The following is an 18,837-nucleotide window of genomic DNA, read 5'->3' on the forward strand; positions in this document are numbered from 1 at the left end:
ATGACCGCCATGCTAATGGAGACTCTAGAATATAAGCCCCATGAAGGCAAGGACCTTACCCTTCTCATTGTGGTATCCCCAGAATCTGCATCCCACCAAGAAGAACAATGGAGCACAATGAAAGTTGGCTGAATATAAATAAGTGAAAAACCACGTGTCTCGTCTGGCCTCCAACCAGAAGCTAAAGCAGGGGTCTTCCTCTTTGGGGGGGGGCATGAACCCTCTGGACAGTTTCCTAAATCCTAAGAACTCTTCTCAGAATGTTTCTACATATGCAAGTAAAACAAAGGAAATTTGTTATACTGAAATACAGTTACCAAAATTTTCTTAAATGTGGTATAATGATATGTATGCTTCTTTAATAAATCATCACATAAGCAATGTAGTAATAATTACTGTAATTTCAAAGTGGTGATGAGCATAATGCTATTTCAAGGTATGTACAACAGTCACAATGTGGTATGAAGAGCTTTCTGGTTTCTACTGGTGACCAAGGCACAGGTGCTACAGACACCTGTTTTTCCCTGCCTTCGTAATCAAAGGAAACATTATAGGTTAAAAAAGGAAAGATGTGATTTATCCACTGACACTTGGGAAGCTGTAGAGCTCAGGTCAGGAACCCTTGGTCTTAAGAGAGGAAGAGCAGCTCAAAGGAGCCCAATAAAGGCTTTTTCCCCACTGAGGATCCTTGAACCGTTTGCTACATGGAGATGCTTTTTGCTCCAGATCCTGGATCTGAGGGGCAAGCTTGCTCAGAGCTGATCCGTGGGCCAAGAGTTTGCTGTGCATTCAAGGAGCTCTTTGGGGAGGCACCCAGATGAGCCAGCAGAGCGCAAAAAGCCTGCTGGTCAGGGCCTTGCAGAACGTCTCCTAGATGCCACCAAGGGCCCCACTTGGCCCTCCCACAGAGCCGCCTGCGTCTCAGGGTCCATCCTGCACCAGCTGGTAACGCATAGCGGCTGCCAGGCTGCGAGCACAGTCGAAAAAGAAAGACAAGGAAAGGACCATATAACCTTTCAGGCTGTGCCTATCTACCATCACAGATACTCTCAACAAACTCAGGCAAGGTGCCCTAGCAACGGTCAGAGAATTTCAGCTCTGGAAATAATGAAGAGCTGACATCAGAAGCAGGCATAAAGCTCAAGACACTAAACACTGTGCATTCCTCAGTGTGCCCAAGAACACAGATCCTGAACTGCCCCAGGGTCCCACTTCCTGGCCCTTAAAAGAACAACGCTGCAGCCCAAGGGAAAGGGAAGTCCTTCACACTTCCACAGCCCTCTGTGGAAGACCAGCTGAACACCACTAGACCTGCCTGTAGCAGCTTCCGTCTGTTCCCAGACCCTGCGGATCCCCCCACAGGGATCCCCAAACACATGCATGCCTTCTGTCTCTCAGACCAAAAATTTAGCTAAGGAACACTCTTGGCGAAGTCCTTCTAAGAAAAATTTTTTTCAAAGAGAAAAGAATCTACGACACATAAAAGATGTTTTTCTAAATCTGTTTTCACACCTCCCAGTGAAGTGTTAAGATGAAATATATATAGTTACAATCAGCTACTTTGACCATATTTCAAATGCTATCCCCAAAAATTACATACAACATTATCCCAACTGTTTGCCCAGTAGCAACACTGAACCCTAGAAAGGAAGGTTTTCTGAGGAAGACTTTAAGGCTGCAAAAGACCAGTCTGGAACCCACTGAACACAATGTTTTCAGAGCCATTAATCAGCAGGAGAGGCTTCTGAATGATTAAATAGAAGAGTATTCCTAAAATGATAACAATGAACATTAATTTGAATCACTTCCCACCTCCTGCAATGTGTGTGCAGGAGGTGACCAAAATAAGAAAAGTAGAGAGGAAGAGAAAGAAACTGTCCTCCCTCCCTGTAATGCAATTGTAAGAGGACAGAGTTCACATTCAAGTTCTGTCCACCATCATCTTCCAGCTTTATGACTTTGAGCAAGTTTCTTAAGTACCCTAACCCTTGTGTTCTTAATCTATAAAATAAAGCTAATAACACTGACCTTACAACATTGGCTCTCCACGACCTTAAAGGAGCTTACCTGGATAGAAGTACTTCTCTGATCATAAAAGGTTTTACAAATATAAGGCAATACTATGTTATGCAACAAGAAATAGGGAAGGATCCCAGAATCTTCAACCTATAGCAACACTGCAGTCATCGGGGATAGTGACAGCCNAGGGAAAGAGAGGGACGGCTCAAACCTGGCAATGAACAAAGCTAAAGCATCAGCCCAGGAAAGAAAGGTAGAAACCACCACCCCCACAATGGACTCCAGATCAAGACGCTGATGCAGACACCATGGATACCATATACCAACGCTCTCTTTAACCCTTACAGAGAACGCTGGCGTCTTATCTTGTGCTTTTCCATGATCCTTTATCTATGGTTGGCAAACTTGACTTCTGTTCAATCTCTGCTTTAGTACCTAATGTCCAGTACTCACCTTACACCCCCAACATGGGACTAGGTAAGCTACATGAGTAGTGGGGGCAGGAGCCCCTACCCCACTTGAAATGCATGTCATTGCCTTGTATCCTGAGCAGTGAGAGAGGGCGTTTCCCCGCAGCTACTGGCACCAAAGGCCACTTGCTCCAGTGCTGAGACTTCCACTCAACTTCCAGTAAAGTAGAAATTCAACCCACCCTATCCTCACCATCCCTAGGGACCCAAGAAACAGCAGCAGTGAAGGAATGTGTGGAGGTCACCAAATGAGATGGCCTCAGGATTCCCCAAGTTTCGGCCTGACCAGCACCTTCCTGGAGCCTCCATGCCCAGCTCTGAAGATGCCAGCAGGCATCAAAGGACTGCCATCAATTCTCATGGCCACACTCACTTGACATGTGACCAAGCAGAAAGTAGAAAAGGGATTTTACTATTGAAGGGAGTTCCCTGGGAATCTTTAGTGATCCAGAAAACAAATCAAATATGATTCCATTTGCTTTCTGACAAGATAAAGCAGATAAACTTGAAAATCTCTTCAACATGAGCTTCTAACCCTCAATGTAAGTTTTCATAATAGAATTGCTGTAAATCCATGGTGAGGAACCATCACTTGCAGTAGTGGCTGGACACTAGTTAGACTGGCTGATTATAGTGATAAGAAGGCATGAGGGGGACGAGTAATCACAGGACAGTAGCGATAAGAGGGGTCTGAATACTTACGCAAAGCTGGGGGACTCAGAAGCTCAGATACAAATGAAAGTACTTTTGATGTGGTATTATTCTTATTTAAAGAATTTACAATGTTGTTAACATGCACCCGAAATGCTCTAGCTTCTTAACTTCTCCCCACTCCCCACAAAAAACAACTGCCTTTATGAAGCGATTTTTGGGAACACAAAGTTTCTTAGGGTGGAACTGCGCTCTGGAGGGGAGGGGGCAGTACCTTAAAGGAATACTTGCGACTTATGCGGTCCTCAGGGGCCACAGGTGAGATCACGTAGCTGGGTAGAGGGATGCTCCCAAGGACCGCTTCTTCTCGGCTGTCTTTGAATGGAAAACACACATCAGAATAGCCTTCTGCGGCACCTTCCCTGGGTTGGTCCATCCCACTGCCCCCGTTCAGGGCTCCTTATAGCTCCCTAGGAGTACTGCAGTCACTGATCGTCCATTCAGGTGCTCCCTGGGGACCTCTGTGCTAATGCAGGAATGACACAGGCGAGCCGGGCAGAGACAGGCATGGAAACATGCTCAGCGCAACCTGTGAACTCCTGAAATATGGCAGTACCCCAAGTGCTGTGGGAGCACAGAGGCAGAAGTGACAGTCTGGGGAGGTGGAGAAGCCTTCAGAAGGTGGTATCTAGTGTTTTAAAGGATGGGGAAGGGCATTCTGGGAAGAGCAAACCTCATAAGCAAAGTTAGAGCGTGTGCAAAATATCCTACCTTCTACGTCTATTCTCTTCCTCCTCCAAACCATCTTCATTACAGAGGTAACTTCCTAATGACAGCGTTGGTCCTGTCACTCCCCTACTCAAAGGCACTTGCTGACTGCCCACTGAATGCAAAACGCAGTCCATCTTACTCCACCTGGTGGCACAGCCCTCCTGCATTTTGGCCCTTACCCACCTCCTGAGCCTTCTTTCCTACTATGTCCCTCATGCTGACCTCACTCTCGCCTCACAGGTCTGTCATTCCACTTTCTTCTGCTTCTAGAACTTTATTCAAGTTGCTTCCTCTGCTTGAAATGCCCATCTGCCCTTCATACACAGGCAAAGCTCCACGTATCTTTAAAAGCCCAACTCAAATGCCGTTTATTCTCCAATATGGAATTAATTTCTTGCTCCCCTGAATTGCTTAAGTACGTTAAACGCCTTCTAAAGCACCTAACACAGCCTAGTCTTGTCTTATACAAGTAGACTCTCTCTTCTCACTATTGCACAGCCCCTAACTCTATGTACTGGTGCTCCGTAAATGTACATGTGGCCAACTCAATTCACCAGCTGTCCATCCAGTATTATAGGGGATGGATCCAGACAGCAAGTTACAAATACAATGACTTATCTGTTCTTCCCACCTCTCCCGATTGTGTCAAAGGTATGCCTGTGTCCCAAATGGGGTAGAAGCTCAGACAACTCCAGACCTGGGAGAGTCTAAGTAGCAGATAAACTGGATTCTATTTATTTTAACTCAACAAATGTCACTCCGAGTGCAAGGATTGGTAAAAATAAAAGTCACCAACCACCCACACATGTAAAAGTGAACACTTTGGCAATCACTGCATTTGAGAACATAAGCCTCTGTATCACCTCACCACCCCCTCCAACACAAAGAGCCCTTGGTGGCCTGAGCCTCAGCTCACCTTTATAGTAAAACAAGCAATAATCAGCAAGCACAAACCACCTCCTTTTCCACAGTCTCATCCCAGAACTGTCCTGCAAAGCAAAGAAAACTAATCAGACAATATCTGAGCACACTCTTCCCCCTTTCCAATCATGCACGGCGTGATGCTAGAACCAAAACTTACCCATATCCACTCGTTCTTTCAATAAATTAATGAATTAATGAATTTTTATTGCATGGCCATTTTTTAATAGGACATTAAAATTTAGATTCAACGATGGTTTGTCCCCAGGAAGTGTTACGTGTATCCTGGAAACAGATTAATGTTAAGTATCCTTCTTTCAGAAAGGAAGATGTGAAATCAAAAAATAATTCTTCCATTAAGAAAGAAATCAGTTTTTAACAAAAAGGATGCTATTTATTTATTTATTTATTTAGGTGCTATTCTGTAAAATACCTTCACTTATGCTGAAGAGAAAATTGATTTACATAGCATGAAACAAGGATTTAAGTTAGCTAATTAATCGATGAAACAACATTCTCATTTGACTAAGTCCAGTTCTCTATCATAAGGGGCTAATTTTGCCATGGATTTTCCTTCCATTCAGTGTAAAGAGACTTGGATTGTCTTGCTATCAAACTGCCTCATAACATGAATTTGTCTTTACGCACCTAAAATATAAATCAATACATTTGTTAGAAACATTTTAGATGATTGTGAAAATTCTAAAAAAACAAGGCTAGGGTAGGAAAATAGGCGTGCTGTAGGATCATTTTTCTCCCAAACCTAGGAAAACTCCAGAGCTGCTTTTAGCTGTTAAAACTGTTTTCCTTCTGCAAAAGTTTTTGACAAGTTTAAATTTTAAAAAATAACAGTATGTCAGTCTCTAACCCTAAGCACAACATCAAGTTTGTCCATTCTCCACTTACTAAAGTGCTAAAAACCAATTTAACTCGCTGAGTTCATGCATTTCTTGGTGTTACCCTCTGCTCTGACGAGACGATCTCTAAGATCTTGGCATATTGCTTTGTTTGGAAAACTCCTCTCCATCCTTCCACACCTAGTACAAATGTCACTTCCTCTGGGAAGCCTTTTAGGAATCCCCCAAGCACAGCTACATTCTCTGTGCTGTGTGTCCACAGCACTCCACATAGGCCTCTTACAGTTGCTGGGCTGGGCAGTGGGGGCTGGGGAGAAGAACTACTTACAGCCCCTTCCCTCTCCCTCCACATATCAAAGCAGCATACTTCTGTTTAATGGGGATGGGGATGCAAATGGGAAAGTCAGAAGGTTATTCAGGTAAAAGAGATGGGCAGAGAGGCAAGGAAAGAGACAAAGCTGTGAGGGAAGAGGGTATCACTGAGAGAGGTGCCAACCCGCTGTCTGACAGAGAAGGCTGGAGAGCTACAGAAGCTGTGCTGGGGAATCTGATGGGAGAGAGATTTCAAGGGGTCTTCTAGGGATTCTGTGTGGTGCGCAATGCAATGCCTTCCTCTGTCTTCCCACAGAGCGTTTGGTAAAAATTAACATCATAGCTCTTGGAGTTTGTGGGGTTTTTTGATGCTATGATATGTGAAAGACTGTGAGGGCCACGATAGGACATGTGAGAGATATGTCTGTTTCCCCAGTAGACTGAGTTCCTCAACGGCAGGAACCACATGTTATTCACCTCTTTATACTTGCTGTGGAAGCACTTAGAATCTGGCAGGCGGGGGTGCCTGGGTGGTTCAGTCGGTTAAGAGTCTGACTCTTGGTTTCAGCTCAGGTCGTGATCTCAAGGCTGTGGGATCAAGCCCCATGTTGGGCTCTGCGTTCAGTGCAGAGTCTGCTTAACATTCTCTCCCCCCCCCCCGCCCGTCCCCCCTGCATACTCTTTCTCTCTCTCCTCTCTCTCTCTCTAAAGTAAATAAATCTTTGGGGAAAAAGAAAAAATCCCGGCAGGCACTTGGTAAATAATGGACAGACAGATGGACGAACAGATGGATGGATGGCAAGGAGAAAAGGAAGGAGACAAAAGGGACATGCTCTCTGACCCTGGGAGCTCACAGCCTATTTGTGGCCAGAGGACAAGAGACAGAACAATTGGTGGTGAGTTTAGAGATACAGGACAGCCTCAGGGGAGCTGACAGGGCTTCCGAAGGGAAGGGATGTGGGAGAAAGAAGAGCTGTTTCTAAGCAGGTTGCCTAGGAGAATGGTGGTACCATCACCAAGACCCAGAAAAAGTAGGTTGGGTAAAAAAGAGAGGTAAGGGGTGAGGAAGCAATGGGCTGAGTTTGGCTGATTAGGAATCTGCGGGGAGCCAGACATGTGTGCTAGACCAGAGGAGAGGAAAAGATGGGATTTTTCAACCAAATGATAACAAAGGCTCTTTAACATCAAGAGGACAAGTGCTGGCCGGGGATTGGTGGTAAGGCTGGATTCATGCTGAATCACCCACACACCAGTGCCTGGGTCCCAGGGCAGCCAATAGCACTGGGGGCCCAAAGGGTCAAGTGGGTTTGGGGAGGGAAGCTGTAGCCATTGAGCAGATGGTCCACTCATAAAAATGGACAGCACACCTGCCTCAGACAAACTCAGGAGCAGAGAGCTTATTATGAGTCTGTCCCCAGCTCCCAGGGGCCAGGGTAAGGAAGGAGATCAGCAAGAGCCATCCCCCTCTCCCACCCTCCCCTCCCAGTGTCCTCACCTGCTTGTGCAGCCACCCCCTCACCACCACTGGAACATTGGGGTTCCTCCGAATGGCCTGGTCCCTCTTCCCAAAGCTGTGGACTTTATTGCTGGACTTCATGATCTAGGAAAAAGCAGACTCGAATTCTAGCACCATTTAGGGGACTTGGGAAGTCACCTGCATGACTATCATGCACCTGCATGATAGGAGAGCTGTAGGCTCCCCTGCCTTACTCTAAGTGGCAGTGCCTGTTGATCAAAAGAATAGCAAGGAGACCAGAACCGGCGGCCACATGGCCACAGCATTTTAATGCAAAGGTGAATCCAAGACCTAGCAAGCTTCCCATCTGGGTCACAGAGGAAAAAAAGGGATTTTTCCATCAACTTTCTCCAGCAGCTGTTGGTCCTCATATGTCCTAGTCCTTCTGGAGCAAAGCTACTTTTTGGTCACAAATTTTGCCAATTTCCAGATATTTACCGTCCTATCTGGGTTCGGTCCTCTGCGCCCCTTCTCTGCAATGCTGGTTCTGTTCCCTGCTCCTCAGTCAATGGTCCCACATCTCACCTTTCCTCACAAATCTCATCAGGCAGTCTCGTAACACACCTGTGAACAGAGGTGTGGCCCTCCCAAGAAAAGCCAGGAAAATGATGATGGCATCTAAGGACTTAGTTGTCAGTCCTGGTTCTGTCAGCAATCACCTGTTTTCTTGGACAAGTGACACTACCCCAGTTGGTCTCAATTTCCTGATATGTCATTTGGGGAAGATACTTCCTACACGCCTCCCTCACAAAACTATGGTGGGGGTCGATGGGCATCTGCAAAATCTTAAAGGGTGGAAGGAAGGAGTAAGTGGCCAGGAGCTCACCTTGGGGCCAGGTTTGGCCTCCACAGTGGACGTGGTTCCAGCTGTGGACGTCTCACTGACCATGCTGGACGGTCTTTGGTTTCTCTCTTGCTTCGACATATGTGGCTGTGGCCTGTGGGAAGACACAGGAGAGTCCAGTAAGTACCACACTGCAGTAGAAGTGGAAGTTGAGGGGCGCCTGGGTGGCTCAGTCGTTGAGCGTCTGCCTTCGGCTCAGGGCATGATCCCAGCGTTCTGGGATCGAGCCCTACATCGGGCTCCTCCACTGGGAGCCTGCTTCTTCCTCTCCCACTCCCCCTGCTTGTGTTCCCTCTCTCGCTGGCTATCTCTCTCTCTGTCAAATAAATAAAAATCTTAAAAAAAAAAAAAAAAGTGGAAGCTGAGATTCATTCCAGACTAGAACTGGTTGATGTGCCATGATTGATCTTTCGGAGACCACCTGACTCAGACTGTAGCCAGAGGACTGCAATGTCCAGGTGCTTCAGGGAATCAAGACGATAGTAGATGGGCACACCTTTGCAGCTGACACCCCACAAAGGGGCCAAGGCCGTCATTCCTGCCTGCTGTCCTAAGGTCCCCACGTTTACTCTCTTACTCAGGTGTCTGTGGCAACTGCCCACTCAGATGGGCACGCACAGTTGTACCACTCTTCACAGAGAGCAACCCATACTCCTTACACACGCACACACACACACCCCTCCATTTCTCTGGCTCCCAAAAGAAGCTGTTTATAATTAGTAATAAGAAATCACTTGCGCACACATCCACACCCCCAGATACACACACAGAATCGCTTACATAAACGCCAGTGGGGCTTGCCTCCCAAAATAGATTACTCAACAAAGAGTCCTATTCTAGGAACACTCCTTTGCCCCAAAATAGAACCATCAGAGATATTAACCCCTTGTGCCATGCCTGGGAGCAGGAAGCAATGAAACATGCCTGGGCCCCCAATGAAGATCCCCTCTCTGTGTCCCCAACAGCAGCTAGAGACACCATGTTTCCCATCAAGAGGGTCTGCCTGCCCTGGGAGAGCCAAAACTCTGGGAACATCTCAGTATGACACTAAAGAGACACTACAGAGAACCCCTCTCACCTGCTTCCGCACAGCCCCAGCATTCGCCAGTCTTCCCAAGCCCGGGTGGCAGCGAGTGCCTCCAGCAAATTCAATGCCTATCCTCGAACAGCCTGATGCCTGATTCCCAGACTCTACTAACTGCAGGATCAGTAAGGCTTCCTCAAAGTCTAAGTGTCCTTGTCCTGTGGCTGGGTTCTCTGACGGGCAACACGATCCAGGCAGCTGCAGTACACTGAGGCTCCCTGCCTGAGGAGTGGAGGAAATCGGACTTGGAGGCCTGGGGCAGGAGCCTGCAGAGACGGGGGATCCAGACAAGACTCGGCGAGGAAGCAGCACTCTGGGTGTCCATTCGCCAGGCTCACTTTTACAGAGGTGCCACGACGGAAGATCCTAGTTTCCCCCTTGGAGATATGCTGCTTCCTTCAAAACCACTACTGCTCCAAGGATAAGTGATCCTTCCTGCGCCCCAAAACACAGCCCCGACACCCTGCACCATTACTTCTTCGCAGAAGTAGCCGTGACCACCGCGCTCTCTGAGCTGTGCCAGCAGCAGGCCCACTGCCGCGGGACCGGCTTTCCGAGGGGCTGAGCTCTACCGGATGCTTGGCAGCTGGAAGTGCAAGTCCCACCAGGCAGAAAGATCACTGGCTCCTTATCAGCTCAGGCACTCACTCCAGATTCCCCGCCCCCGGCCTCCATCCCAGCCAGACTTTTGTTACTGTTCCCCACTCAGAGAATGTCACTGCGCTCAGCCCGCTCACTGCTGGCAGCAGCATGCAGCACAGAGATCACCGCCAGCCAGCGGGGGGTGAGAAGGGTCCTGAGAGGCTGCCTTGTCCAGCCCCTGCCTCCAGTTAGAACTATGCCCAAAACGTCTGTCTGGAACCTAGCCTTGCCTGATGTTCGGAGTTCCAGAGGTTGAAACAAAGATGAGTTCTCAGTTATGGCGGCTGTAGCTGTACGCCAAAATTCAGGACACAAAATCTGATGATAAAATAGATTTGTTTGGGATTTATCAAATTTAATTTGCTCCCATTTAAGACACAGAGAATTATTATAGAATATTTGGGAAATATTTTTTAAAAAGCTAAAAGGAAAGAAAAAAATTATCGTAGTCTTTCTATCCAAAGGAAAACCACTTTTAACACTTGGTATATATACTTCCACTCTTTTTTATATGTCTGGTTTGGCGGGGGGGGGGGGGGGGGGGGGGGGGGAAGAGTGCTTTTTCATTTTTATGTAATTGTTATATACTATGTTTATGATTTTGCATTTTAATTTTTTAAAGCTTATTGTAAGTTAAACATTTTCTCCATTATTTTAAACATATCCACATCGTTTCATTTCTTTCTTTATTTTTATTTCTTTTTAAGTAAGCTCTAGACCCAACATGGGGCTAGAACTCACAACCCTGAGATCAAAAGTCACATGCTCCACCAACTGAGCCAGCCAGGCGCCCCACATCCACATCATTTTAAATGACCACATCACATTCCATCAACTGGATATACTGTTTCTCCACTGTGGGACAAAGAAAAGGCTATTTGGATGGATGTGTGACTGGCCCAGAAGATTCAGGATAGATGGCCACTTGCACCATTTCTGTACCTTACAATCTTGAGCTCCTGGTTTCTAGCCCCATGTCCCCATCCCATTTGGGGATGGTGGCCAGCCAGGGAGCTCCTCCCGACAATAGTACTGTCCTACAGCCTTAGATGGGTGAGGAAAGAAGGTACAACCACCACTTAAGGAGCCAACTCTGAAAAGATTTCAGCTGGAGAAGGACTGGTTGTGGTCCCAACACTGAACATCAGTGAGGGACAGTGGAACACAGCGGTTGAGGGGGTGGCAGAGTACAAGAGGAGGAGAAAGAAAAACATGAAGACAATTCCATCTTCATTCTACAGAGACCTCTGCTCAGCCACACCCAGAGAATGCTGGCTTATCAGGTGATATGACTAAAGCCAAAACTATATCTGCCCCAGAGAAGAGACCGTGTTGTCTCCATAAACAGTGAATGTCTTCATCAGGGCTCCCCATGGGCAGGGACAGCTCCCGACTCAAGCAACAGTTTCAACGTCTACCTGGCAGTCCCTGACCTGGCTCTTTGAAAGAACAAGGTGCACACAGCCATCCACTCAGCCAAGTGACAAGGTCTGCCTTCAGAGGATGTTTCTCTGAATCTCCGCAATAAGGGTAATGATCTCCTAGATATCCCAAGAGTAAATACGACTTTGGAAATAGCTAGTTATCTGGAATTACAAATAGTTAAAAACAAACAACAACAACAACAAAAAACAGGTGGTGGTCATGCTTGGGACACCATCTGGTACCCAAAAATAAAGATATTTAAAAAGTCCCAGGGTGCCTGGGTGGCTTAGTCAGTTAAGCGTCCGACTCTTGATTTGGACTCAGGTCATGATGTCAGGGTCCTGAGATGAAGACCTATGTCAGGTTCTGCACTGGGCATGGAGCCTGCTTAAGAATCTCCTCTCTCTCTCTCTCTCTCTCTCTCCATCTGCCCCTCCACCAATCCCCCCACCTAAAAAAAAACCCCAAAACAGAACAAAAAAGTCCCCAAAACAATTTTCCCACTTTACTGAAAAGCTGGCTTGGATGGAAAGTTCTGGAGGTCGTTTACCACTGTTTTGAACAATGGGACTATCGATGGTGTTATGTGGATACCCTCATGAAGAAAGACAATACTGAAAGGTTCATCTTACAGGAGGGTTCCCACTTAAGAGCCTGGTGGGGCAGAGACTGACTCGTCCTCAACTCCTCAGACTGAGGTATACTCCTGACGGGTTTCACTCAAGATCCGTCCTCTCCCTCAGAGAAGAGCCTGTGCCCCTGAGCTGAGCAGCTGTGAAAGGTGGTTCAGTTAACAGCATGCCCTCAGGCACATGAGTCACACGGATCCCAGGAGAGGAGACCAAACACCTGCACACGCTATGGGAAGGCAGACTCTTGGTGTCATTAAATAAAATCTATTAACTTAAAAGCCTGTTTGCCAGGTTTCTGGATTCCCAAAGAACAGTGGGATGATTTGAACAAAGACGTCTCTTTCCTTGGCTTGGGCTACATGAATGCTGATTATTTTGCTAGAGGGGTGTGGGCTGAAGTTCAAAACAGTGAGCTGGAGTTTTAACTCAACTGCCTCCCAGCTGAGACGAACAAAAGAAGTTAGGACTAGACAAAAATCAGTCTGGGGAAGCCCAGTAGGAAAGTGATTTCATCCTAAACTTCCTGAAGGATGCGTCAAGTGAGCCTGGACAGGAAATCACTTTCTCTGTGCCTCGATTTCCCTCTCTATAAAAGGAACTGCTTCTTCTACCTACATACCCAGGAAATGCACATTAACAATGACCGTGTGGTGAGAGGGAGGTTATAAATTCAGAAGTCATTTTCTTCTGTTGGGTTTGAATTTAGGTGTGTTTGGTTAACGGGATCCCCAGCTGCCTCTCGGTCAACATCATGAAGAGGAGCAAGCTCAAGTGGGATCACAGCAACACCCTTCCCTACCCTATCACTGTCTTAACAGGTAGGTCACCAAGCCAAGAATCAGCAACCCTCAGGGTCGGTGCACAAGGTCAAGCAAGCAGAGGGCCGGGGCTGGACTTGTCCAGCACCTGCTGCATGCCAGGCACCTAGCCTGCATTATGTCACTTAATCCTGAAGAGCCAGCTTTACCATATCCATTTTGTAGATGAGAAAACTGAGGCTAAGTGAGATGAATGGCTTGTCTGAGACAGAAGCTAGACTCCAAACCCTGGGCTTTCCCACAGAGACACCACCCCATGGCAAGTCCCAAGGTGTCACAGAAGCAGGCTGTTGCTGCTCTTCCCAGCCCCAAGCCCCAACCCCAAACCAAGAGGATCCTGGGGTGGTGGGAAGACCAGGAGCCTGGAATAACTGGGTCTCAACAAAACTCTGCAGCTTAGTCCCTCCTCCACAAGTCACATCGTTCCTTTGGGCCTCAGTTTCCATTTTTGCAAAATGGTGAAAACTACTCTCACCTCACAAGGTGGTTGTGTGGATTCTAATGATCTTCTGAAAACCATGACGCATTGCGCTAAATGAAAAGCATCATTGTGGCTCTTACCAGTGGGGACCCCAGAATTTAAATCTCGGGTACACTCTATTTTTATTTCCAAGGCACTTCTCTCCAGAAAGTTCAAGGTGCCAAACAATTAACTTCTAAACAAATCATTTCCTAGAGACACCCCTATAAGCACCTTATCTAGGTGGGGGTCCTTTAAAGTATAATAAACCTGTGGCTGGGGGACTGGACTCCTGTTCGTTGCCCAGGAGGTTGGAAAGCTATGGGGAATTGGGAATCCCCCCTTGAGAAGCCATCATGAGATGTCGCTTGTATCCCATCAATTCCTGGAAAAATAGGCCCCCAAATTCATGCTCTGTCCTCAAGGATTCTACACAGAGAGCTCAGCCAGAATTAACGCTATGAGAAGAGGGTGCATGAGAAAAAGCACACTCACTAACCACCAGCAAATTTTTTAAAGTGCTCACACCCACCACCTAAGGGGTTTGGGAAAAGCAATGCACAGTGAAAAGCAGGAATAAAAGAAAGTTCTTGTCCCAAGCAGGCAGACACCTCCACACCCCCTCTTCTCAGAGAAACAGATACACAGACAGACCGCCAACGCTCACTGTATACTCCCAACACCCGGGGGGAGGCTGTCTGACACGGGTTTTCATTCAGCAAGTGAGGCCTTGTTACTTGACTATGGCTTCCTGTGTTCCTTCCCCTCCCCCCGAACCCAAATCCTCTCGGGGAACACAGGCTCTAGTTCCTCACCCCACCCCACCCACCTCAGGAGCTGGAAACCAGCCCAAAGAGCAGCCCTCACCTGGCATGAAAACAGCCCGGTGAGCCCCATGTGCTCCCCTCTCCGCCCCCAAACCCAAGCACTGCTCTAACTCGGCCTGAGTCCTGCTCGGTTCTATGACCTTGGACCAGTCTCTTCCGCTGTCCGCTGTCCACTCCCTGTGCCTCAGTCTGTGCTGGAGAAGAACCAGACCTTGACCTCTACTGTTCGTCCCATCTCTGCTGTGCTATTTCAGACATGCTACAATGCTAACTCCAGCCATCGGCAAGCCCTCTTCTAGCCTCTCAGCTCCCCCTGGCTTACCAGGCAGCCACTCCCCTCACTAGAAAACAGCCCTTTCTAATGCAGATGGCGGGGGGCGGGGGAGCTTCCCAGGCCAGGGAGGTAAGAGAGGACCAGAGGGGAAGTCCCCGGAAGAAACAAAATGCCTGCAAGCAGCAGCTTCCCTTCCACACACGGCAGTCTCCACTGCAGCATCTTCACCCCGCACAGACAGAGCCCCAGACATGAGTGCTCCGTGGCAACGACCGCGCCCCCAGTGCCGGTGCCCTTGGAGACATCAACGCCAAAGCCAAGTCAACACCCAGGGGTTTGAATGCTGCGGACACCAGCACCACCTCTCCCCCTACCTGTGACCGTCACAAATGCCGTCTCCTGGACCAGGAAGGAGAACTGCACAGTCAAGTTCCTGCAACTGCTTGCCAGATGTTTCCATTTTTCCTCATTTTTCTGCTGCCATGGCAACCAAATGCAACAGGCAAAGCTAGCCCAAGACTGCCAGGCTGGAGAGACAAGGTGCTGGTTCTATCAGCCGCACCATCCGGGCTGTGCAGATGAACAGCAGGACAGACTCCTCCGGGCTCAGAGTTGTAGTGAACCCCACCCCCCTCCTGTGCTATTCATCTCTCACTGCAAATTTTTACGAACTTGTAACTGCGGGAGGAGCAGGAGTCAGCCTCTCGTCTCCTAGCAGTAGGAGACAGCCTACCCCCAGGCCCATAATAGGCATATGCCTGGGAGAGTCTTGCCCTGCTTCTACCAAATGAACCCCTGAAGCAGTCAAAGGTCAGGGAGGTAATTCTTACCTTCAGCAAGATATCTTTTTAAGTGGCATCCTCCAAACACCACTCATGACATTCCAGGCAATTCCAACTTACAGTTCTTTCCAAACAATCCAAGGAGAAAACGGGGGGCTGCTCAGACTCCAATGGAAGGAACAAGCTAACGTCACAAGGATGCCAGGAGAGTCAGGCCAGGAAAGGGTTCCCTTCAGGTGAAGGAATGTAGGAGATCTGGGGTGCCTTACAGCTGGCTTCTGAGCACAGCAGCAGGCTTCTGAACTTCCAGAACACATAGTCTCTCTCAACGAGGCCCCACCTCAACATCAAATGCTTGACAGAGCCTAGGGATCAGCGTACACAGCCTGCTGTCAGTCAGCTGCCAGCGTCACAGCTCCGGAATGCTTTTCTCTCCTCTTCCCAGAGAGCTGCGGAGGCGTCTGTCAGCGGCTTCCTGGACAGCCCGCTCTGAGGAGAACATGGTCCCGCGCCTAGCCCCAGCCCCAGCCTGGAAGTCCCTCTTGCCAAGATTATCTCTTTAGGAGGGCCCCTATGTGTGGCCCCTTAAGCCACAAAGGCAAACCGCAAGCTCCCAATTCAAGAAAATCACGGAGAATCAGGAAAAGAGGCTGAAAAGGAGGAGCTCAAATGACCCAATCACTGGAAATGAGGCCCTGTAGAAAAGCTGGAGAACACTTTCTGGAGAAAAGACTACCAAGGAGGCTTGGCATCTTTCACGCAAGAATGAAGTTACTAGATCAAATTTCGTTACTGCAGATAAAATAAAAATCTCTAGCCCACTCAGTCGGCACATTAACACCTAAGGACAGCCAAGGAAGAGGACTGTCTCTCGAAGACCACTCTAATGAGAGGCAGTATTGGAGTGCTTGGAGGCACAGCATCTGGGGCCACACTACCTGGATTCAAATCCTAACTGCTACTTACTAGCTGTGTGACTTTTGGCAAGTCTCTTAACCTCTCTGTGCCTCAGTATCCATGACCATAATGGGTATCTTCCTCATAAGACTGTTGTGGAAATAAAACTCATAAATGTAAATCACTAGGGTGCCTGGGTAGCTCAGTAGGTTAAAAGTCTGACTTCAGCTCAGGTCATGATCCCCGGGGTCCTGGGATCAAGCCCCATGTCAGGTTCCCTGCTCAGCAGGGAGCCTGCTTCTCCCTCTCCCTCTGCCCCTCCCCTCTGCTCAAGTTCTCCCTCTCTCAAATAAATAAAATCTTTAAAAAAATAAATATATGCAAACCACTTAGAAAAGTACCTGGTAATACATACTAAGGGCTCTAAATGTTCACTATAAAAATAATAACAATATTATTATTAATGGAAAAAGCCAAGTCTTAGTCTAGGAGGTAGATTCCTTCATTTAATGTTAAAGATAAAATTCTAGATCCCCAAACAAGAGATGTTAGGAAATCTCTTTTCCTAGAAAATTATGAACTGAGCTAAAATTTGGCAGCCTAGAACTTTTACTCATTGACCTGATGCCTGCCTTGGCAGCCACTCAATAAACAGACCCCACTTCTGCCTGCCAGCCCCTCTTGAAGACTTACAGCACACCCTCCTTCATCTTCTCTCCTGCAGACTAACCGTGAAAGGTCACAGGACAGTGTTTCCAGACCCCTCACCATCATGGTCCCCCTCCTCTCATTTGCTCAATATTCCTCTTGAAACGTAGTCCCCAGATCAAAGTATTTGGGGCTTGGCATGTCCTTGATGCTCCATAAACTTGGAATGAATGGATGGAGTAGTCCACAAACACCATGATATACAGAACTATTCTCCTTTCTCTATGTGTTGTACTTTTATTAACGTAGCCTGAACTTACATTAACTCTTCCAAGTGGGATTTCCACAGGCCTGTTGGCTTGGGGGTACAGAAGTGTCCCCTGGGGAACAAGGCTGTAGGACCTGTTGACTGATACCCACCTGCCTTGACAGTTCTGACAAAGAACTAGTTCATGTAACAGAAAAGGTGAAATGAGAAATCAAACCCTCTAATCATGCAGCAAAAGAAGCTTGTCAGTGACAGACTCAAAAGGTCCTACTTCCCTTAATAAATCTAGACTGTGGATTATCTAGTCATTAGTGCTGGCCAACAACTACTTTGGATAGTCGTCCCAGATGCATGGTAGAAACGCACCTCCCTGGCCCCGTGAAGCGAGGTGAGGTAATGTGACTTGCTTTAGCCAATGAAGTGTGAGTAAAAGGGCAGTGCACAGTTCACCAAGTTCCCTTTTTCTCGGCTTTGGCCATCACGGAAGCACAGAGATGGAGCACCCCTCAATACAAATGACGGAACAGGATCCCTCAGATGACCTGTGATGGACATGGAGCTAAAGTGAAAAACAAGGGCGCCTGGGTGGCTCTGCTGGTTAAGCATCCAACTCTTGATTTCAGCTCAAGTCATGATCTCAGGGTAATGCGATTCGAGCCCCGTGTCGGGTTTCGCTTAGTGGAGTCTGCTTCTCTCCCCCTCCCTGACTGCACACTGTCTTTCTCTATCTCAAATAAATCTTTTTTTTTTAAAGCAAGAAATAAGCCTTAATTCTTTTCTGTCTTGAGATTTTGTATGCTGTTGTTAGCATAGCAGACCCTGGCCTATCCTGGCTGATTTTGTATTACTGACAGAAACTAAAATACTCAGAGCTCATATCCTCTGGAGCCACTCATCATAGCTTTCACATTATTTCTTTTCTCCACGCTTCCAGTTTGTCAGGTGGGAAGTCATCTTTGGGTGGGCATACACCTGTTACACCAAGAAGCTCAGGTAAGCCCCACGCCACCAGTGGGATACATGTGTTATCTGTCCACACAGCAATATTCTCAAGGAAGCCACCATGGAGCCCAGTTTGGCTTTTCTCCCCACACAAGAAGGAGCCCAAGATTATCTGACCAAAAATCATCTAAGATTGTCACCGCAGCCCAGGGAATGATGGGTATCTGGAGCCGATTTAAGGATGAAAGGAAGAATCTAGCAGTAATTTAGGAGGTATGAAAATAGCAAGTTGTCTAAATCAGGGGTTTTTAAACTATTACCTGAATTAGAACCACCTGAAGCCTTTAAAATACTACCTCCAGAGCCTCTGACTTAGTAGGTCTGGGGAGGGGCTCTAGAATCTGCATCTCTAAGACGTTCCCAGGTGATGCTGGTGCAGAGACCACACTGAAAAGCACTGCTGTGGAAGGATTCACTTCAAGAACCTCAGCTGGAGGCTCCGGCAAGAGGAGTCCACGTGGCCTCAACAGACACTCCTTAGAGAAGAAAAAGAAAAGAGCCAGTTTTCCACCCACCACATTAATCTGAGAGCTGATGTGTAAAGGACACATGAATAGCCATCTCGGTCTTTTTTCCTCAACACGTAACACACTACACAGCAGTTAAGTTCCTCTAAGGGAAAAAACAGGAGTCTTCTCTGTTGGCAAATATATTTTTTTAAGATTTTATTTATTTGAAACAGCAAGAGAATGAGAGAGAGGGGGAGGGAGGGAGAGA

The 18,837-nt window shown here is 47.5% G+C and overlaps 1 protein-coding gene across 2 annotated transcripts in view; it reads right to left on the reverse strand.

Moving 5' to 3' along the window:
• The window catches only part of PLEKHA7 (pleckstrin homology domain containing A7), a 206,641-nt gene that overhangs the window by 63,821 nt on the left and 123,983 nt on the right, over positions 1 to 18,837 (reverse strand). For both annotated transcript variants that reach the window (XM_040638858.1, XM_040638859.1), the window contains exons 5-8: positions 8,344 to 8,455; positions 7,497 to 7,601; positions 4,828 to 4,900; positions 3,415 to 3,515 (exon numbers count right to left, since the gene is read on the reverse strand). In XM_040638858.1, coding sequence (XP_040494792.1) covers positions 3,415 to 3,515; positions 4,828 to 4,900; positions 7,497 to 7,601; positions 8,344 to 8,455 — 391 coding nt within the window. The remainder of the gene's footprint in view (positions 1 to 3,414; positions 3,516 to 4,827; positions 4,901 to 7,496; positions 7,602 to 8,343; positions 8,456 to 18,837) is intronic.

The sequence above is a fragment of the Ursus maritimus genome, unplaced genomic scaffold, assembly GCF_017311325.1.
Source record: "Ursus maritimus isolate PB19 unplaced genomic scaffold, ASM1731132v1 scaffold_23, whole genome shotgun sequence".
NCBI lineage: Eukaryota > Metazoa > Chordata > Mammalia > Carnivora > Ursidae > Ursus > Ursus maritimus.